The 23,704-nt window shown below is 37.4% G+C and overlaps 1 protein-coding gene across 1 annotated transcript in view; it reads right to left on the reverse strand.

Annotated features, from left to right (window-relative positions):
- Positions 1-21,183, reverse strand: part of LOC136885333 (pyrethroid hydrolase Ces2a) — a 349,005-nt gene extending 327,822 nt beyond the window's left edge. Inside the window, exon 1 of the mRNA XM_067157845.2 lies at positions 20,926-21,183. Within this exon, the coding sequence (XP_067013946.2) occupies positions 20,926-21,183 (258 nt within the window). The remainder of the gene's footprint in view (positions 1-20,925) is intronic.
- Between the last annotated feature and the right edge of the window lie 2,521 nt (positions 21,184-23,704).

The raw sequence follows: 23,704 nt of genomic DNA on the forward strand, positions 1-23,704 counted from the left end.
CCATGTTTATTGGTTGATGCTACCACAAAACGCCTGCGCGGAGACATCAAAGTAGTTCGTTAGCCAGGTCATGGCATAATGCAATTCTATAATTTCTCAAATAATTTCAGTCAGAATAATATGCAAGAACCGAATGATTGTCACTGATATAAGCAAGGAATTCAAACTGAAGCATGTCGGTGACATGTTCCCTCATGCTTGACCCGCCATGTTGAATCTCTAGCCTCTGTGACATCATCCGTTCATGCCACATTGGACCTTTAACTACAATTATATTGTCCGTTCGGGAAGGCTCGATGGAAGCTTTACCTCTGCTCACCTCCACTGAGTTTGTGTAAAGCGAGGTAAGCAGATATGTTACATGTTATAATTCTCATATTTTGGTCCGTATTGAATTGTACAATAAAGTCAAAGAAACATTAATGTTTATTTATTCCACCTATTCAATACATAAAAAGTGATTTTAATTAAGAATTAAAACCTGTGAAGAAAATTATTGGGACATGTTTCGCCCCTTATTTAAGGGCATCTTCAGCCTTAATCTCAAACCTGAAAGATAATAATTTATAAACTTTCTTGAATGTACTTGTCTCAAAAATGTGGTAAGAAGTTGCATTCATGAAAGTTTATAAATTATAAATCACAACTATTTGTTTGTAAGACTTTAATAAGGCTTGAATATCTTAACTACTGTCAGCATATTCCCTACATCATCCTCACATTTATTCTTTTGTAATTTATTTTTAAAAAAATCAACCACAATTAAGAACAAACAGGATCCTGATTTATTATCTTTCAGCTCTGAGATTAAGGCTGAAGATGCCCTTAAATAAAGGGCGAAACATGTCCCTATAATTTTCTTCACAGGTTTTAATTCTTAATTAAAATAACTTTTTATGTATTGAATAGGTGGAATAAATAAACATTAATATTTCTTTGACTTTAAGCAGATATGTTGCGCGCAATAATTAAACGTGTAGAAGTCGGGACATTAACGAGGCTCTGGTGAGTGTAACAGCTGAGATGTGTCATGCTTTTTTTCACATTGTGGCAGAATAGCTGAAATTCTGGGAATTGGACAGTCTATGGGTTATGACTGTCGACCGTCTTGTCATTAATCCGAATGATACGAGCAGCAGTGAGAAAGAGGGGAGAGAGGAATCTGACTCGGAAGGAGTTTGTCATTTATCAGATTATAAGAAATAAATTGAAATTATTGATATTATTATATTATATTATTAATATTATTTACTTGTTATACTGTATTGAAAAGGTGAAACCTCTAGTCAATTTCTTTCTTATAATTGCACTTCAATAAGGAACAAAAAAGAAACTTATAGCTTATAATTTATCAGATTCTAATTAGCTAAGCTAACTTTTTTTCAATTTTATTCAATATTACCTTTTTAAAACTGTATTGCGCTTCTAGAATTTAATTTTATTGGAATATAAAAGTGAGACTTTGTCCTTATATGTGCTGTTGCGAATGATTTATTATGTATTTACATTTTGGGCATAACCTCAAATCCATCAACCTTCCGTAATTTATTTTCTGAGACGTTAAATATCCAGGTGAAATATGTCATTCACTTGCTTCTTGTTTATTCGTTATTGACAGTCAATATAATTTACATCGTATTCCATCCATGTCATCATTGCATTTCATCTACATGTTGACATCAGAGGTATCCGGCAACAGTCTGATGTAATTGTGGCAATCAGCCAAGGTAATGACAGTTCCTAGACAACCACATATGGCTCTTGCCATGTGCTCACAAGTAGCCTGGTGATTCTCCAATCAATGTGGAGACCGCGGATGGATACATGATGTTCTTTGTTTACATCCGTTTCGGTTCTGTTGGTGACGGCAGAATAGCACAATACTTCTACAGTACAGAGCATCAAATCCTCTTTGACTAGGCGAGGGTCTCTGCACCTATAAAAGACTTCTATGCTCGACTTGCAGGGAAACCACAATAACTTTAACAAGTTATCAAATACACGGAGACCTGTACTCCAGAAATTCATCTATAACACCACTGCAGCACAGTACAGTGATCCCTGAGTTCAGTTAGTAGGGAGTCTTTGATAATGTGTCCATTACTTCCATTTACTTGAAGCATTTCACAAAGCACGAAGAGGATTCTGGCCTGGCTACCGATGGGAGTAACAGACGTATTGACATGATAGCCTTTTAACCAGCTAACAAGCAAAGAGTTATCTTAGATCCCACAGTACGCTTAGTCCCACGTTCGCCAGCCTGAAGAGGTGGACAACGAGAAGAAGTTGATTTATCAGCCAACCGTAAACTATTATAAAAGCAAATATCACCTAGACAACATCTCCGTCCATGTACTCATGTTTTTATGAAAGAATGTCTCTTGAGAGTCCACCTTTTCAATACTTTATGTGATTTTATTAATTACATATACTCTATAATATTACAATGTCTAATTGCAGAACATGTTTTGCCTAACTTTTATAGGTGCCTTCAGTCGCTTTCCTTTATCTAAGATTAAAATTGCTAACAAAATCCTAGGCTGATAATATACTTGTATGTCACTGATAAAATTTTATGAATTAACATAGGTTGTTTTGTCTGTAATGTGTCTTAAGAGCCTAGGATTCTGTTACCAATTTTAATCTTAGATATAGAAAAGCGGCTGAAGATGCCTATAAAAGTTAGGCAAAACATGTCCTGCAATTAGACATTGTAATATTATATATGTAACTCGCTTTTGCTTGTTGGGGCCTCCGCCTCCAAACCTCCAGTTACTCTTTATTAGAAATGGTGATTTGAAAAATATTAATGTAGCAAAACTGTATGTCGTATCAACAAACGGATTGTGCCACTAGATGGCTCTTGGTGTTTAGTCCTTTGACATTTTCTCGTATATTGGTGATTTATAGCATAGATACAGATAACGCTTTCAATCTGGGTTACATTTTGTACATTTTTCACAAGATGAAAAATTATTTTTCTCACCTAATGGACAGCAAAAGTCTTCAAACTTGGGAGGTGTATGAAGGATGAAATAATATACAATTCTGGTTCATTGAGGGGCTGCCTGGGCGAGGCGGTAAAGGCGTGCTCGGATCGCCCTGAAGGACGTGGATTCGAATCCCCATCAGGAAGTCGTAACATTTAAGAAACGAGATTTCCACTTCCGGAGGTGCATATGGCCCTGAGGTTCACTCAGCCTACACCAAAAATGAGTACCAGGTTAATCCCTGAGGGCAAAGGCAGCCGGGCGCTAACCACTCTACCCCATTACGTGCCACGGTTAACAATGTTGGAAGCCTTTACCTTCGACAGTTTCGCTACAGTAATATTTCTAATAAAGAGTAACAGGCTTTCATGGCCTGTATGGAAGTGTCTTTGTCTTTTGTCTTTTTTGGTTCATTGACGTTTTGTCGTATCTCCATCGGGTACAACTTAAATTAGTTTAGAATCTTAGATTAGGCTGAAATCTGCGTACAATTTCCACATATTCGACCCATTTGTCCATACTTACACAGCAGCTGGACTTGTGCAACTTGTCTTGCATATAGCCCATGAATGTGCCAATGAGCCTGCCAAATTTCATGATTCTGTCAGTCATAGGAAGTATACCAAAGAATAAAATTAATTTTGGAAAATGTACAAAATTGACGTAAAATCGGAAAATGCAACTCTGTCTAAGGCATAAGGGACCAAGATATGACAAAACATCATAGGACCAAAGTTGTAGATGAGTAGATTTCTTCATGATGGTTGGCAAACATGTTGTCCATTTTGTGATACGAATTACTGTTTAGCCACAAAACATCTCGAAGTGATGGTCTGCACCATCATGAAAATTGCCTCAGCATTTTGATATTTTTTGGAGGTAAAAAGTTAAATAATGGAACTTTTTTAAATTTCTCCATCGGTTACAGGCTAAAAGCTATAATTTTGCAAATTTCAATTTTCTAGCACACCTGGAAGTTTGCGTCCGTCATTTTGTTTGTAGGATGGGGGGGGGGGGGGGTAAATTTAAAATGTGAAAGTTTTGGAAATTTTCCTTAATAGCCCAGTTTGCCAAATTTCAAGTCTCTAGCTCATCTGGAAGTGGGTAAACATAAATGTCAGTGAGTGAATGAGTGAATCAGTTAGCCTTCTGGTTTTATGTGGTTTTTATTAAACACATGGCACTACAGCCCTTGAAGGGCCTTGGCCTACCAAGCGACCGCTGCTCAACATGTAGGCCTGCAGATCACGAGGTGTCGTGTGGAGCAGCACGAGAATCCTCTCGGCCGTTATTCTTGTCTTTCTAGAATGGGGCCGCTACCTCACCGTCAGATAGCTCCTCAATTCTAATCACGTAGGCTGAGTGGACCTCGAAACAGCCCTCAGGTCCAGGTAAAAATCCCTGAACTGGCTGGGAATCAAACCCGGGGCCTCCGGGTAAGAGGCAGGCACTCTACCCCTACACCACGGGACCGGCTATGTGGTTTATATTAATCTCTATTATATAAAGTATTGAAAAGGTGGAGTCTCAAGAGACATTCTTTCATAAAAACATAAATTGTTCGATACAGACCTAATTATGAGATTTATAACTTGTAACATGGACTCATGATCAGTACTCTAGTCACAATCCCGAAATTTCTTGTGCAGTTATAGGATTCTCTTGATCTCAACCGGACCTGACTTCACAACATCGCTATCGCTTCAGTATGAGGTTCAATAACCATTTTCCACAATATACAATTTGATAATAATAATAATAATAATAATAATAATAATAATAATAAACACTTTATTAATCATCATAATTAATAAAGATACAGCACACAAATTGTGCATTGTATAAACAAAATTTGTCATATGTACTGTCACTTCTCACTATTACAAAAGTTCACAATGGATAAACCCCGGTTTTTGCATGTGATTACGTGATATTGACTGCAATGCTCACTGTACAGCTTGTAAACACAGGTTTCGTTGGGGTCATGGAAGTACTTGGTGTTGCACAGTTTATGGTGATACCCATGGACCGCCATCGAGTTAACGAAATGTCGCAAGTCTTGATTAGTCTTTGTCCATGTTCTATTCATCATCGCCTCCGTTGAGTAGAAATCGAGCCAGATTTCTTCCCTCTTCTTCACTCTGCCCTGCATTAATTTTTCACAAGCATCTGTGGATGGAAACCCTCGCTTCATTCGGAGGTCCTCGATGAAGAAGGTTTTCTTTGCAAGCTCATATGCAAGCCTTGATTTTGTGTATTTTGATATTCCCAGTGTAGCTTTCAGGAAGCGCGGCTTGACTGCTTCAATTGTCTTCAGCTCAGCCAGACCCAGTTTATCCCATATAATGTCCAGTCCGTATATGGCAATTGGCGCAATTTTTGCATCGAATAGTTTCATAGCAGTTTCTAGTGAAAGCTTGGTAATTGTTTTAATATCATATATTGCTTTGGTGGCCGCCGTTGCTCTAGACTTTATGTGAATTCTATAGGTTGTTGCTGTTGTTTGCATGGTCAGTCCTAGATACTTAAATGTACTTGTTATCTTGTTATCTTTTACCCATCTGTCTAGATTGTCTACAGCTTTTTGCACATCATGTAGGTAACTTGATCCAATGACCATGTTGTCTGCATATAAGTATATTTTCAAATCCTCTATTCCTTGCTGAGTAACCTTTACCACATCGTACGTCGCAATGTTAAACATCAAAGGGCTTAGTGGGTCTCCTTAGAGTACTCCGTTGGTCTGCATGATCAGTTTCGAATTCGTGACTTGGTCATCAATTTGTATGTAATTTGTCGTCAGTATGTTACTTATCAGAGTCGTGAGCTTGTCTTTCCCCATTATTGCTTCCAGCTTCGCGATTATTAGGGGTCTGCTTAACGTGTCGAAAGCTTTTGCACAATCAACAAATACTGCATGGAATTTGTCTCTTGGATGTCTGTGGGCTTCTTCAATGTCATTGATGAGGTTGTTAATGGCATGCAGGGTGCTCCTTCCTTTACGGAATCCAAACTGTTCGTCTGGGAGTTTGTGTTCTACTGCGCCTCCAACTCTTTTTGTGAGAAGCTTTGTCATTATTTTCAGCATGCATTTTTCCATAGCGATTCCTCTATATGAGTTAGGGTCTGACTGGTCGCCTTTTCCCTTGTACAACATTTTCATAGTCAAGGTTCTCCAAATGTTGGGATGTTGCATACTTGAAGACAGAGGTTCATTACGTTTGAAATCACCGGTAATAGTGTTTCTGATGAGTCTTTTATGTGTTCGATGTATATGCCATCGGGCCCTATGGCCTTCTTATTTTTAAGTGACATAATAGCTTCATACACCTCTTCCTTTGTGAACGGGTCAGTTACTTCTTGGTATGATCCTGTTATCGCAGCCTCAGTATTGGCGTCCTCATCAACATTTAGTATATTCCTAAAGTGATCTTCCCACGTATCCATTTCTATCATTCCACTGCTTTGCATTTTCCTAGGCTTTAATGCTGCAAACGGGTCCTTGATGGCATCCTTCACGATTTTTATCGCTTTATTTTTCATATGTTCATTGCGTTTTACCAACAGGAGTTTCTTGTATTCCTTCCTGATGATGATATATTGCCTTATTGTCTCAATGCTCTTGTTGTTCTTTGCTGGATGCATGGCCTTAATAGTGCTCTTTCTCTTCTTATAGCAATCTTTATCAAACCACATATGCGATCTTCTCTTACGCTTATACACAAGTGCTGATTTGATTGTCTTCTCCAGGGATAGTGCAGCTGCATCTATGTCATTATTCTTTATGTTCTTTTCAAGTTCTTTCCATTGTTGTTTGAGTACATTTTTATTTATCCATCTTGAGGGTTTGGCATCAGCATAGTTCTCTCTCTTCTCTGTTCTTGAGACATAAAAATGCGTCGAGACAGGACTGTGTTTCCTTATCATCGTCTGTTCTGTAGTGAAACACACAGAGTAATTTATTAGCTTGATGAGCATTTGATTTCTAAATTTATTGCTGAGCCTTGTGTTCTTTGCTATCTTTTCCATCTGGCACATTCTAGCAAATTCACCAATGACTTGGAAGACATAATAATTGAGGACCATTTTTGCAAAACTCAACAACTACAAAATTTCCAAAAAATGAGTCATGTATGAGGTTATGTACTTTAATAAGAGGGGAATCAATTGCACTCATCAGAATTTAGCTAAACTGAACATCTACCACTGTAACAGGGCTTCAAATATTTAGGAGTTTTGCAACACTCCACATCTTCGGGAATAAAAATTTATCAACCTCAGCATCTACATACTATTCTGGAGTTTGTCTATATTTACAACTTTTTTTTTTTTACTTTTGTCAACCAGGTAAGTTTTTGGTAATATTTAGAAACAACTGAAAAAAGTGGAAACTATATCAGTCCTGACTCAATATTACAAAATAATGAATCAGCACGGGTGATGCCTTGTTCTTGGGAAGAGCTGGGAAGTGACAGAAGTGCTGTTTTTAATGTATGTGAAATCAAAAAATCGAGTTCAGTGCAAAGTTCTAACAAATTATTTTGGTGATCCTATTGTTGTTGAGGAGTTGAAAAGTGGTACAGCCAACTTAAATAAATAAATAAATAAATAAATAAATAAATAAATAAATAAATAAATAAATAAATAAATAAATAAATAAATAAATAAATAAATAAATAAATAAATAAATAAATGTGTATATATGTTCAGTCTTCAGCCCTAAGGCTGGTTGGATCCTCAACAGCTCTGCCATCAGCTGTCATAGAAGGCCAAGGCATCACTGAAGAGACGTACTAGGGAAATGAGGAGTGAGGTAGTTTCCCATTGTTTTCCTCAGCGAGCCAGACGTTGCTATTACATATCAGTCTGCCGAGCTCACTAAAATGCATACACCAACTGACCCCATGAGCAACATTTTCACACCATTCATAGCAGGGACTGGCTGCATAAGTAATGGCATTACTAGCATCGCTCATACCTCAGTCACTTTCATATCGTCAAAGCCAAGGACAAGACAGAGACAGATCAATGAAAGTAACAAAATTGCTCTAGCCCATACCAGAAGACATAGTGCACTGTAAACACTAGGTCCTGCCAGCAAATAAATAAATAAATAAATAAATAAATAAATAAATAAATAAATAAATAAATAAATAAATAAATAAATAAATATGTGTTTCTTTTACAGGTAGTTTATAAATTGATTATTCAAAATTAGTTTTGATGGAGTGAAGAACCCAACAGTTAAAAATTTACTGAGTCAAATCTGAAAAGAAATGGCTTCAGATATTAAAAAAAAAAAAAAAAAAAAAAAAATTCTAATACAGCTGAACCTACATTTTTCAAACCTCCATTAGTCAAATTTTCAGTATCTCGAAGTAACTTCAACTTCCTGGAACTCTGTCCTAATCTTCACGTGTATTTATTTCTCTATTACCCAAAATTTGATTACACAAATTTCTCAAATTTCCCCAAAGGCTGAAAATATTCTGTAACTCAAATTTTGTACAACATTAACTATGTTCAGGTAGGCAATGGATGATCGAAATGGTTTGAGACACCACTCTTGTTGTTAGTAGTAGTAGTAATAATAATAATAATAATAATAATAATAATAATAATAATAATAATAATGGACAAGATCATCAAGAAAATGGACAGCAGACCAAATGCCCTGGTATTTGCCGATGAAGTGTTGTTTTGGGGAGAAAAAGAAGAAGCTGAAGTACAGAAAAAAACTGACTGAGTGGAATAAATGTTCAATACATTTGAGATTAAGATAAGTAAAACAAAGACTGTAGAAATGACCATCAACAGGAAAGGAACAAGCTCAAACCTCTTTTTGGAAGGAACAAAACTAGAAGCATTTTGCTCCACTAAACAACCACAGCAGAATTCAGGTAACAGAAATGAGATTCATTAGACTATGAATCAAACTAGATTCACAATTAAGTATTTATTTATTTTCCACCTAGTCGATACAATGATTGCTTAAGGCAATTTTTAATGGTCAAAAGTGGTACATATTTCATATATTATCAACATCTTCAGCCACATAACACTGTTTAGATGAAATATATATAAAATTGACAAAGTAATGCTTTAGAGGAAGTGTCCTTATTAATTTTAAGTGTCCTTATTAATTTTAAGGACACTTCCTCTAAAGCATTACTTTGTCAATTTTATATATTTTTCATCTAAACAGTGTTATGTGGCTGAAGATGTTGATAATATACGAAACATGTACCACTTTTGACCATTAAAAATTGCCTTAAGCAATCATTGTATCGACTAGGTGGAAAATAAATAAATACTTAATTGTGAATCTATTGAAGTGCGATGCGGACCATGAAGCCGATTTTATGTAATGAATCAAACTACTCGAAAGGACAAAATCAGAAATGAAGTAAACAGGAGGGTAGCTGGCATTGAGGTCCTTATTACCAGTGTAATAAAGAAGTGTAAACTTAAGTGGTATGGGCACATTATGAGAATGAAGACCAGGTAAGTTGGCCATGCGGTTAGTGGCGCGCAGCTGTGAGCTTACATCCAGGAGATAGTGGGTTCGAGTCCCACTGTCGGCAGCCCTGCAGATGGTTTTCCGTGGTCTCCCATTTTCACATGAGGAAAATGCTGGGGCTGTACCTTCACTAAGGCCAAGGCTGCTTCCTTCCCACTCCTATCCCATCATCACCATAAGACCTAAGATCAAATTCTAAAAGAATTTAATTGTATCAAGTCCACCTGTTCAATACAAGTTTGCCATTTGATAAATGCTCTGTTCAAAAAGCTACATAGGACATGTTTCAACCTAGCCTAGAGGTCATCATCAGCTAAAATAACATGTCTTTGCCGATTTTTAGCAACATGATTTTAAGTTCATTACTTGTAATAATATAATGCTAACCAGGCATATAAAAATGCAAATTTGTTTTTAAATATAATATTTAAATTTGCTAAAATCTGCAAAGATGTCTTATTTTAGCTGATGATGACTTCTAGGCTAAATCGAAACATGACCTATGTAGCTTTTTAGACAGACCATTTATCAAATAAAAATAAGAAATGCTTTTAACACCATATTTGGTAGTGTTAGTGGAATTTTTGTTAAGTAGTTTGCTGATCTTGTGTTATGGGTGTGAATATCTTTGCTGTATCGTAGTTCTGTAATAACAGAAAACATATTTTTTTAATACCTGAACATAAATAAAGCTTGAGAGTATTTAATCTGGCATTGTACTGGTAATATGTTTGTTTCCTGAAAAACTTCCACAGATTGTTTTAGAAAATCATATCCATACATAATTTTTAAAGCTCTCTTTTGGAGTATTTCTAGTTCCTTTACAGCTTCCTGTGTACAACTTCCCTGTATTATATTCATGTACATAAGGTGTGAATGTATGAGGGAGGTATATATGTTTCTTAAGTGTTGGCTGTATATTCCATAGTCCTTCGATCTTTTTTAGTAGGTACACCAATTACACGAATAATTTTTTCTTTATATTTGAGATAATATGCTCATTCCAACTTAAGTTATGGTCCAAAGCCAAGCCTAAATATAAAAATTGCTTTACTCTTTCAATGGGCTCATTGTCAATTTTTACTACATTACAGGTATTGATAATTTGTGTTGGTTTATGGAATATCATGTATTTTGTTTTTGAGGTGCTTATTACTAGCTTATTTTTGTTCAGCCATGATGTTAGTATGTCCACATCTTTTTGCACATAATCTATAATCTTTTGTTCGCAGCTGCTGTTATAAAATATAAATATATCATCTGCAAACAGGATATCTTACCAGTAAATTCAAGATAACTTATATCATTAATAAATATTAGTAACAGTAATGGTCCCAGCACTGACCCTTGTGGGACACCAGGTTTAACATTGTAGATGTCCGGCTCCATGGCTAAATGGTTAGCGTGCTGGCCTTTGGCCACAGGGGTCCCGAGTTTGATTCCCGGCAGGGTCGGGAATTTTAACCTTAATTGGTTAATTTTGTTGGCACCGGGGCTGGGTGTATGTGTCGTCTTCATCATCATTTCATCCTCATCACGACACGCAGGTCGCCTACGGGAGTCAAATCAAAAGACCTGCATCTGGCGAGCCAAACTTGTCCTCGGACACTCCCGGCACTAAAAAGCCATATGCCATTTCATTTTTTATGTTGTAGATGGGCCCTTTAGTTTCAATGATATTAACATATTGCTTCCTGTCAGTTAAGTGATTTTTAAACCACTTAAAGACTATTCCTCTAATTCCTGCATTTGGTACTTTATTAAGTAGTAGGATATGGTTAACTGTGTCAAATGCCTTTGCAAGATCTATGAAAATTCCAGCTGCTATTTTATTATTATCTAACACATTCTGTATAATGGACACTATGTCAAAAGCAAGTGAAAGTGTACTATGTTTGGGTAGGAAGCCATACTGAAATTTGAAGAAGAAATGTGTTTTTATTAGGAAATTCAAGACTTGTTTATTTATTCTTCAAGTACTTTTGCTAGTGAAGATACTCTACATAGTGGCCTGTAATTACTGGGGTCAGATTGTGATCCTTTCATAAGAACTGGCACCACTCTTGAAATTTTACATTTATCTGGTATTATTCCTGTTTGCAATGACAAATGAATGATCTCAGTGAGCAAGGGGGCCAGATGATTTACACACCTGTTGAGGAGTATGATATTTATTCCATCATCTGTGTAGTTATTCTTGTTTGCTAGTGCTTCTATAATTTGTGTACAGGGCGAGTTGGCCGTGCGCGTAGAGGCGCGCGGCTGTGAGCTTGCATCCGGGAGATAGTAGGTTCGAATCCCACTATAGGCAGCCCTGAAAATGGTTTTCCGTGGTTTCCCATTTTCACACCAGGCAAATGCTGGGGCTGTACCTTAATTAAGGCCATGGCCACTTCCTTCCAACTCCTAGGCCTTTCCTATCCCATCGTCGCCATAAGACCTATCTGTGTCGGCGCGACATAAAGCCCCTAGCAAAAAGAAAAAAATAATAATTTGTGTAACTTCCTTAACATTTGTTGGCCTAAAGTACAGAGAGTTGCAAATTGTATGATCAGATAACAAAGATGGGTTACATGGACCAAGATCTTTAACCATGTTTTCAACTACATTAATGAAAAATGTGTTAAAAGCTTTACAAATATCTTGACTAGAAGTGTGTTGAATATTTTCATACACAAGTTCTATAACTTTGGGTTTATTATTAGTTCTACCAAGTATCTGGTTTTCTGCCTTCCGCATTTCTTTAATAGTATCCCCCTTTTCTAATTACTTGATTATAATATGACCTTTTTAGCAATCTTTTGATAAGATAAGATAACTCTTTATTGCCCACCCTAGTTTACACCATCGGTTACAGGCAATAAAGACTATGAAATACACATAAACCAAAAACCAAACAGAACAATATAAACTAACATACTATTATATCATGTACAACTCTTACTATCTACACTAAAACTATTTACTATCTACTCTAATTAGTGGTGCCCGTGTCGGCGGAATCCAGCCTTGCACTGCACCACCTTGTCTAAAACTACTGAGATGCCTCTGATATGCGAGGAACACCAACCGCATGATGGGGCATCCCCAACCTTAATTCTAATGTACTAACACATATTCTACTATCTACAGCTAACTAAACAAAAAGAGAAAGAAACATTGGCTGCACGTGGAACCCTAGTAAGGAGAGAACCTTCCCACCCAGCACCGCTATCAGCCACTCCTCCCGGGTTAGATATTACCCCCACCTATAACTCGTACTTCTCTCCTCTTTTACGTGGCGAATCGTAGAGGCGGTTACCAGTCCATCATACGATCCGTCACACATTTATCTACTGCTCCGCCTATAACCAGGTCGTCTTACTTCATTCCTGCCACCATCTTGATTCACTTGTTATTCTGTGAGCGGACATGCTTCATCTTTCACCTTGGGATGGGACTGTACCATCCCACCCGTCTGGCTCTTATACCCCTCCCCCCCTTCCATCCCCAATCTTCCCCACTTCTTCCTTGCCTCTGTTTATCTCTCTTATAATACTTATTCGCTAATTTTTACACATGATCATCTACTAAACCCTATAGTTAATATTTAAACACTATTTACAAACGTACTTGTTTACAATTTTCCAGTTCCTTATTCATCACATTTCTTTCTTATTCTTCCGCCTCTTACACTAAAACTACTACCTAATTACTTTTTTTTTTTTTTAGTTGAACTTACATATTAATCACCGAATTGCCACAAATCAGATCTGTCTTCTCCTTATTCCTCACATCACTTATCACTCATTTACATCTCTAAACAGTCCAACAGTTCCTCTTCCTCACGGCCACTCATTACTTATTAAAATTTTAAACTAGAGTTTAAAGTTTTCTTCTATTATGTTATCAACTCATCCCGACTCTTTCGCGCTGTTACCAGTTCGGTACTTAATACTATTTTCTTCCCTTTCTTCTTTTGATCACTACCTTAACTGCCACCTACGTTCTCTCACATATGCAATCCTCTCCCAATATATACAAATTTTCTTTTCATCATACAATCTTATCTGTTTATATTCCAAACTCCTTTTCTTGTCCACTAACCCTATAGTTAATATTCAAACACTGTTTACAAATGTGCTTGTTGATAATTCTCTAGCTCCTTATTTAGACTAAAACTAGAAACTACTCTCTAATTACTTTTCTTTTTTTAGTTGAACTTACATATTAATCTATCGATTTGCCAACAATCAAACCTGTCTTTTCCTTATTCCTCCCATTTCTTCCGCTTATTTCCGTTTCTAAACAGTCCAACAGTTCCTCTTACTCACAGCCACTCATTACTTACTAGAATCTTAATTAATGTTTAAAGTTTTTCTTCTATTGTGTTATCAACTCATCCCGACTCTTTCCTGCTATTACCACTCGATACTTTATACTATTATCGTCCTTTTTTTTTTCTAACTACATTAGCTGCCTCCTACGTTCTCTCACGTATGCCTCCTCTCCCAGTATATACAAATCTTCTTTTCATCACCCAATCTCCTCAGTTATATTCCAAACTCCTCTAAATGTAATAAAAGTTTTTTATAACCTAGCAGTTTCGTCTACCTCTTTCCTCTCTTTCCTCTGTAACCCTTTTCTACCCCTTATTCTCTTAATTTATTTATAAATCTAATTCTAACCATATTTAAATATTTGGAAATATTTGTTCCTCTTCCCCATTCTCTGGCTAGCCATACCGTCATCCTTTCAATTTTTTCTACTTTTTCTATCTCTTTTTTACTCAACACTTTCTTTTTCAACTCCTCTAACTCCCTACATTCAATAAATATATGTAGGTCCGACCATCTTTCTCCACACAGAATACATCTACCCGCATTTTCTCTACCTATCCACCCTCTATTTCTTGGAATTCCAAAAATCCACCAGTATAGACCTCTTTTGCCCTTCCTGTCCTCAACTTCGATTTTCGGGTTCATGGTTTCTAACAATTTGTTTAATACTGATAGTGAGGCTCTTTCTCTACATTCCATTATTAAACTCTGTCACTCTATATCGGCAACTCTCCTTATAACCCTTCTCCATACCCATTCTTTCTTCTCACTCCATCTCTCATATCCTATATCTCCTAACCCTAGTTTTCGTAATTTATTTTTGCACTTATTCACCCAATACCTCTTGTTCTCTATATTTTTCTGGAATCTATACGTCTATTGAATTATATTCCCTCCTTTCCCTTCTTCCAATCTCATCCAATACTTCATCACCCTCTTGGCTATAGTAATGTCTATTGATTCTTTACATACTAATCTAGCCCCCACATTTGCAGTACAGTTTGGGACCCCCATAATAATCTTGCTAAATTTTGCCACCACCTGGTTTAGTTCTTTTCTACTTTCCTCCAATCCCCATATTTCTACCCCATATAACATTTTTCCTTTAACCATTGATTGGAACACCAATCTCTGTATTTTGTACTTTATATCCGGGAATTTATTTTCTAATATCCCCACTACTGCCAGTGCTCCCCTCCCTTTATATTTGGCTATTCTACACTGTTTTCCCACGAACCGTTACTACTAATTTTAACTCCTAAATACTCCATTCTTTTTTCTGGTCTGATTTCTTGCTGCTCGACTGTCCAGAATTTCTTTTCTTTTTTGGCTTTCCTCTTCCTACATATCATTATCTGCGTCTTCCGTACATTTATTTTGAGTACCCATCTTCTAGTATATTCCATTACCTCATTTAGCCCTTCTTGCAATCCCTTTGCTGTTAATGCCAAGATCAATAAATCGTCTGCAAATAGCAGCCCCGGTATCTCCCTCTTCCCAATCCAAGGGCATTGCCATCTCTCACCTCCATGTCTATCTATTATATTATTTATAAACAATAGAAATAATATCGGTGACAGCTTACAACCCTGCCTCACACCCCTCTTCGATTCCATACACTTACTCAACCCACCCCCTTGTAGTTTAATCATCACCAATACTTTCTCATATATTCCATCTATTGCCAGTCTCATTTTCTTCGATAACCCAACCTCTCTTAATCTAGTAAATAACGCCTCCCTATTCACTGCATCGAAGGCTTTCTCTAAATCTATTGCTGCTATATATAATCTCTTCCCTGCTATTTTCACATACTTCGTAATTAAAGTATCCAGAATCCATACATTATCCACAGTATTTTTCTCTTTTCGAAACCCATTTTGATAGTCCGAAATCCTTCCATAATTCTCTGCCCAATTTATAATCCTATTAGCTAGAATTCCTGTATATACCTTCGACAGTGAGTCCAGGAGTGTTATTCCTCTATAGTTGTTTGGATCACTTCGACTTCCTTTATTCTTGTATATAGGACAAAGTACTCCTTTTCTCCACTCGCTAGGGAATTCATTAGTTTCCCATATCTTGTTAAAAAATTTCACCATCACTTTCAGCATTACTTAATTTGCTCCTACTTCCTTCCATATCCTGTTGGTAATACCATTTGCCCCACCCGCTGTTTTGGTTTTTATTTTACTTAACACCCTGGCTATTTCCTGACTTGTTATCTCCTCATCTAGTAACTGTACTCCTATTTGTACTTCTTTTACAATATACGTCTTTTCCATACCCCCCCCCCCCCCCGTCCTTCTCCCCTCCCACCCAAAAGCTCTGCAAAATATCCTATCCACTCATTTTCTGCTATCATTGTTCCTCCCCCTGTCGATCTAGTTCTCTTTATCTTATTTATTGTTTCCCAAACCCTATCAAATCTTTTCTCTTTACAATATCTGTTCACTCTCTCAGCTTCCGCCTCTTTCCAACATTTTTTTTTCTCATTTAGTAACTTCTTGTAATCTCTTCTTAATTTACAATATTCCTCTCTTTTCCCTTGTTCCCCTCCTTTCTTAAAATCCGCTAGAGCTGACATTACAACCTCTCGTTTCCTCTTACACTCTTCATCAAACCACCCCGTGCCTATGTTCCTGTCTTTCTCTTCTCTTATCCTCACTTTCTTACCCACCTTCCATACTGGGCGTTCTATTAGTTTTAAAACTTCATCCACATCCCCTACTTCCAACATCCTTTCACTTTCAACCCTTATACTTTCTTCACTCACTTTTAACTCTGTTCTCAAACTCTCAATCATAGTATCATTCCAAATGTACTTCCAACCCTCCTTATATCTGTCTCTTTTTCCTACCCTTCTCTTCACTCCATCATACTCCCCTCTTAATTTTATCTTGATGGGCATATGTTCTGTTATCACACATTCTGTCACCTCAAAACTTATTATTTTCTTTAGAGCTGTTTCCGTGCTTGCTCCTATATCTACTACACTCCCACCCTTTGATGTGATGAATGTCAGTTCCCCATTACTATCTCCCTTCATCCATCCATTTAAAATATATAATTTTTCTATAGCACATAACTCTAATAGCCTTACACCATATCTATTTATATCTTTGTCTTTACTATTTCTTCTGTACTCTCTCACTTCATTATCCTCTCTCCCATAATCAGGTACCCTATTACTCACTCTTGCATTCCAATCCCCTAACAATATCATTCCATCTTCTACATACAATCCTTTAATTTTGTTTATTTCTTCAAAAATTTTTATTCGCATAAGTTGAGTCTTTAGGATGGTTGTACAATAGAGCCAGGCAAATTGCCTCCTTCGCATCATTTCCCATTTTAATTCTCAGCCACACCACCCCTTCTACCTCATTCTGTATTCTCTCTACTCTCTCTTCTATCTCATTTTTTATTAAAACTGTTATCCCGCCTGGGTTTCTTCCCATTTTCCCCCTTTTTTTCTTTATCACGTTGACTACTCTATACCCATTCCATTCAATTTCTATCCCTTTCCCTAACCACGTCTCTACTAGGGCAATAATCTCATACTCCTTTACTATTTTCTCCAATTCTGTATTCCCTATCTTCCCCATCAACCCCTCAATATTCCACAACCCAATCGCCACATCTAGTTATTTATTCCCTCCCACTCTCTGCATCTGTGCTTCTCCACTTCCATCTCTACTCCTTGTCACTCTTCCCTGTGCGTCCTCTCCAGATCCCTCCTCATCCTCTTTTCTCCCGTCTTCCTTCCCCTTCTCCATACCTGCGCCTTTTTTCTTTCCCCATAAATCTTTCAAACTTAATGATCTTTCCTTATTTAGCGTCTGTCTTTTTTCCATTTTATTTTCTGTGTTCTTTTTACTCGGAGAGGATGCAACCTTACCCTGTCTACTGTTACCTTCATTCACAATTGCTTCCTTCTTCTCTGTGTTGTGCTGACTCTTCAAGGTCTCTGCATTTCCGCCCACCTGGTTGCTGGCACTGCTGTTCAGTATATCCCTACTTCCTGCACCTGATGTGATGTGGACTTCGCTCACTTCCGTAATATCACTCCTTTCTACGTCACTGCCTTTCTTTTCTACTTGCACTGTTGCCAAGGACACGTTCTGCTGCTGTTGGTGTTCTTCATCGAGTTTTTTCAGCCTTCCCAACCCCCACACTCGATTCCACCTTCCGTTTCCAACCACCAGCTGCTGCCCTCTAATATATGCCTTAAGACCTTGTTTTCTTGCCTCTCTTAAATGTCTATTCAGAATTTTGTTCTTCTCTCTCGCTTCCCTGTCCATCTCCCGTTTTATCCACACCTTCTCTCCTTTTAGATTACTCGAATTTCTTATTACAGTGTCCGCCATCAGTGTCGATAATAATTTCACTCTAATTGGTCTCTTTCCTTTCACTCTCCCCACACGCTGCACATCGTCAATATCAACTTCAGTGAAGTTGATCTTCATCCTGTTCTGGATCACTTCTACCACTTTGTACACTAGTTCAACTTTAGACTCTCTCTCCTCTTCTTGGACACCATATATGAAGATATTTTTCTTACGCTTTCTTGTATTCTCTTCTCGACTACTCTCTTCGTTTCTCTTAGGTCCCACTCCAGACTTCTTACCTGCTGCTTCAATAGGTCTAATTCATCTTTATTACACCCTTCCTCTTTCAATATCTTCTTTACATCTTCCTTAACACTCAATTTTAGGACCATAAATTCCTTGGATAACTCTTGGAACATTTCTTTTATTTGCTCCGTCTGACAAGCCTCTCTTATTATCTCTCTAATCGCCTCGTATTCTTCCCATCCAATGGAACCTACTGGACCTGGGCCGGGATTAATCTCTACTCCTCCTATTATCAGCAACACCATCACCACCGCCGCCACCAGTAACATAGCCACCATCCTCCTTTTTTCACCCTTTAACTCCATCCTTGTTTCCATACTACATCCCTTTTTACAGTTCCATCTGCCGATCGCTATCCTATATTGTGTCAACGTGATACCCATTGCTCCGCGCTCCACTCAGCACATCCGCTCGGCTCACTGTCTCACAGACGACTCTTTAGCAATCTTTTAATTTTAATTACGTCCTTGCAACATCTCATGTACTCTTTGATTGTTTCAGTTGAAGGGTTAATAGCTTTAGTTTTTGCATATAGGATATTTTTTCTTTTTACCACTTCTAGGAATTTTTGTGTTACTCATGGCTTATGTGTACCTTTTTGTGGTTTTTGCCCAATATTTGAACTAATTACTCTAAGTCCCTCACTAATCAAAGCACAGAGCTGGTTGTATGCTTCGTTCACGTCAGTAGATAGATTTGTACATGTACTTTTTGTGAAAAAAATCATTTAGCTTAGTGTACTTTATTTTCATGTTTGTACTTTTGCATCACTATTGGAAGATGACTCTGTATAAGTCATACTTTGTGCCCATCCTCATATACAGTCTAGAAACATATAAATTGAAAGAGAAGTTAGTAAACTGCAAGCATGTGAAATGGAGTTTCTACGAACTATTCTCCGAAAAACACACAAGAACCATGTAAGGAATGATGACATCAGAATGGAACTGGAAGTGAACTCGACAGAAGAGAAGCTAAGGAGTTCGAGACTAACACGGTATGGACATGTGAAGTGAATGCCTGGCACAAGAACACCATGAGCATGCCTAGGAAGAAGGCCAGTGGGAAGACCTAGGAAGAGATGGCTACACCAACTGAGAGAGGATGTGGAGAGAAAAGAAGGGTGAGTGTCTGTGGTGAGAGAGAAGGCATTTCTGGACAGGCAACAATGGCAAAAACTCATTCAACACCATCCTACCTGGCACATTGGAATGGTTCTATGATGATGATAGTGATGATGGTTAAATAACACTGCATACACGAACAACCCATAGATATGTATGATTTAATTATGTGCTATATCTGCTCAAAAACAGGAACTCTCTGTATTTCAAAATTTCGATACTTTGAAATAAAATTTAGCTCCTGAAGTGATATGAGATATCGAGGTTCAACTGTACGCCTACTCATTACAGTTACAGTCTTCAGATCCCTCCGAACAAAGGTTGTACACATTTCACATTGTTTAGGCATCAATTTACAGATGGCGAAACAGAATGAATGATCTCTATTGATTTTCTTAAACGACATGTCTGCGGATGCAGAGTGGGTCTCGGCCCACAAGTGAACATGGCTGGTCCGTGGTCCAAGAGCTATGCAGTCCGACCGGCCTACAGAGCAGAGGAGGGGTGAACACAGCTCTGCTGTGGTTCTATGCTTCTGTATTCAGGAGATGGAGAGGGCTGGCCCCCACTGTCGGCTGTCCTGAGAATGGTTTTCCCGTGGTTTTCCATTCTCCTGCATGAAGGCAAATGCCAGGAGAGTTTCTCGTATAGGCCATGGCCGCTTCTCCTTTCATGGGAGGAATAAGAGCATTTAGTAGTAGTTAAAAGAGTAATTATACAGAGAGCTGTGATTAGAATACATTCAAGTGAAATTAAATTTTTGAGAAATGGGATAGGAGTGACAAGAATGGATAAGAAGAGAAATGAGAAGGTTAGAGATATACAAGTAAAAGAAGAGTCACTTCAGAACAGGGTAGAGGCATCTAGACTTAGATGGTATGGACACATGAAGAGAATGACAGAGGAAAGGATACCGAGAAGGATGCACGAGATGGAGATAACAGGAATAGAGGAAGACCAAGAAACAGGTGGATAAAAGGAGTGGAAGAGAGTGTACAGAAGAGGAGAGGACTGGGCAGCAGTGACGAGGGAGAAGTGGTGGGAAGACAAAAGGAGATGGAGAGGATGTTCCAAGCAGACCTGGCCAACAGCTGGAAACTGCATATGATGATGATGATGAGTTAAACAAGTATGAAAACTTGGAACTTATTCTTGGGGGGGTTAATGCCCTTCGATGTTAGGCCCCTTAAAACAACAAGCATCATCAATATTTGGGGAAAGTGACATTTATCCCACCCTATATTTTTCTAGTGATATTCCTTGTAAAAAAAACCTGGCATTTTTCATTAAGGAAAAATTTAATATAAGTAAATATAAATAAATTGCAATAATCACCTGAAATCTTAGTCTCCCAACAGGAGGTTCAGCAAATCTTATTCCCAGGAATGCATAATAGTTCTTCTCCCTCTTGCCATAAACACGAGCATCTTGATCATTGTTGTACACAAATACCACAGGGTCATCTTCGGGAGGAATAGCAGCCTCTTTTCCCCCCACAATTCTCTTCTGGCGACTAAGCCCAGTGCGGAGGATAGCTCCACATAAGCTCACCAGGAGCAGACAGACAAACACTACTGAGCTGGCTGAATACATCTTGGCAAGTGACAGGAGCTGTCAGACATGCAGCAGATAATGAGGAAGGGAAGTGCAGATTATCAGCTGGTTCTTGATAAAGAGGTCATAACTGTAACGAAGGCTCGTAACTAACACAGGAAACATCAAAGAGTTAGGAACAAGAGTTTAGACATAATTTTTGTTGATTTTAAAAAGGCGTATGATAGTACGCATCGTGATTCATTATTAAATATCCTTAAGGAATTTCGTTGACATCAAAAACTTATTAGCTTTATCGGAATCACCCTTAAATGATCATGAATTACATGATCCATATCTGGGCATGTTGCAATAAAGCAGTGGTTCTCAACATTTGTAGGCCTGCACCTCCTTTGTATCCGTAAATAATTTCATGCTCCCTAATGAATGATTTGCTCAAGTTCTACTTTTCTGTTGGATTAATACCTCAAAAAATATTTTATAATGATTTTGTTTTAATTATGAGTGGTTAATATATTATATTACATGTTTCAAAGTAATAATTATAATGCCATCACTTGAGAAAGAAAGTCATGAATAACACAAATAATAATATAAGTAGAGAATAAAACACATTACAGTAAATATATTACAGAGGATTCTACACTCACTGCAATTAACATTTCAAACTACATCATTTGATCTGATTTTGTAAGAACAGAATTAATGATTAATGGGAGGGCTGGCACTGTTTTTCTTTCACAAGTTTTTTTAATGTTTGTTTCCAAATGTGATAGTGAGCACCTCGGATCACTTTCAACATCTAGCCCTCCTCATTATTTTGATTTGATGTAAGCCAGCATAGAAAACCCAGATTCACGTAGATATTTTGAGGGAAACTACACCAACAACCTTGCAGCTTCCATAACAACTTGTAGGTACATTGAAAAACATTTCAACCAAAATTCTTCAACAGTCAAATGTAGAAACTCAGCTTTTGCTTCAGTATCACATTTTAGGTTGACCGGCTGCTTCTGAAGGAAATCAGGAATCAAAACTAGTTCTATTTTGAACGGATTTTGTGTCAACTGAAATTGCCAGCTATTGGAAAGTAGTGTCCAACTTCGGTTTTCAAGGATGACAAATGTTCTAAAATCAAGCTCTTCAATTCACTTTTCAACTTTAATGGAAGATGATGTGTCATCAAGAAGCTCATTAAGTAAAAACCTTTTTCTACGTGTACGATTTAATGGTGATGAAGATAAATTTTTGTAGTAAGTTCTTTTCTTTGTCATAACTTTTTACTGTTTAGCAAATTCGTGTGAGTTTTTCATTGTTCAGCACACCTCCCCTGAAATTCTCAAACGCCTCCCCAGGGGGACGCACACCCCAGGTTGAGAACCATTGTAATAAAGAACAATTTGAAAAGGCCAGTCTCTTGCAGAAAAGAGCACTCAAAATACTCTTCAACTTATCCACCTTTACACCAATCATACAGCTCTACCAGGCAGCTATTATGTGATATAAATTGAAAAATGGACAAGCTCCCTCCAACACTCTCTGCAACTTTCCAATGGAACAAACATGAGCTAGATAGCTCAATTGGTAGAGCTACCAACGTGAAATCGGGAGGTTATGGGTTCGGATCCCACTGGTGTCCGGTCGGCCATTTTTGTTGTGCTTAACATCTCTTCTACACGTAGTAAATGTACGTAAAACTAATAGCAAATACAGTAGAGACAATATGTGACACTTCCGGATTTAGCCTTGTTAAAATGGGAGACAATTCGCAAGTGGCGTGACCTGGAAATTCACGCTAAATTCAAATATCAATGGAAATGTATATACGAAAATCGATAAATAAATTACGTCTAGAAAAAAGAAAGTGTTGCTAAAATATCAACTTCAAAGTTGCTAAAGCAATTCTGGATACATGAATGAAGAATTATTAAAATAGTTATTATTTAAAGACTGAAATTAGACATATAATCAAGATATGAAATGGACTGCTGTGAAAGGGATTGATCTTTCATTTATGCATTACGTTTTTAGCTTTTAGCATACCTGCCTAAACTTTAACGGCTAGATTTGTCTTTTTTTTTCTGATTTAAAAGCATGGTACATCACATTAGGACACTTGTCAATAAAAATATCGGCACATTCCTTACACACATTCAATGAATTTACATTTAAGAGCTGGGCAATTTTCCTTTTAACTTGAAGCCTACTAACAGAAAGAAAATCTATAAATTTAGCCTCAAAAACATTCAAACTTTCCCTATAAGCAATACTGCCATTACATTAGGGTAAAGCAAATTTGCATCATCATCATATTTTTTATATCACCTATATTTTCTTCAGTGCTTGACAACGCATTACGGCATTCCAAATGGGGTAACTTGGAACACAATCAGCCACACACATATGCATTTTTCTGAATTAAATCAAAACCCACAGATCACACCTACAACAACACATCAGTATTGAAAGTTAACTGCTGCACTAATACAATAAAATAAGCTTAATAAGCCAGTTAAAATATGGGTCGGCAGGTCAGAAGTTTAGGAAGTAGGCCTTCTAT

The sequence above is a fragment of the Anabrus simplex genome, chromosome 14, assembly GCF_040414725.1.
Source record: "Anabrus simplex isolate iqAnaSimp1 chromosome 14, ASM4041472v1, whole genome shotgun sequence".
Taxonomy (NCBI): domain Eukaryota; kingdom Metazoa; phylum Arthropoda; class Insecta; order Orthoptera; family Tettigoniidae; genus Anabrus; species Anabrus simplex.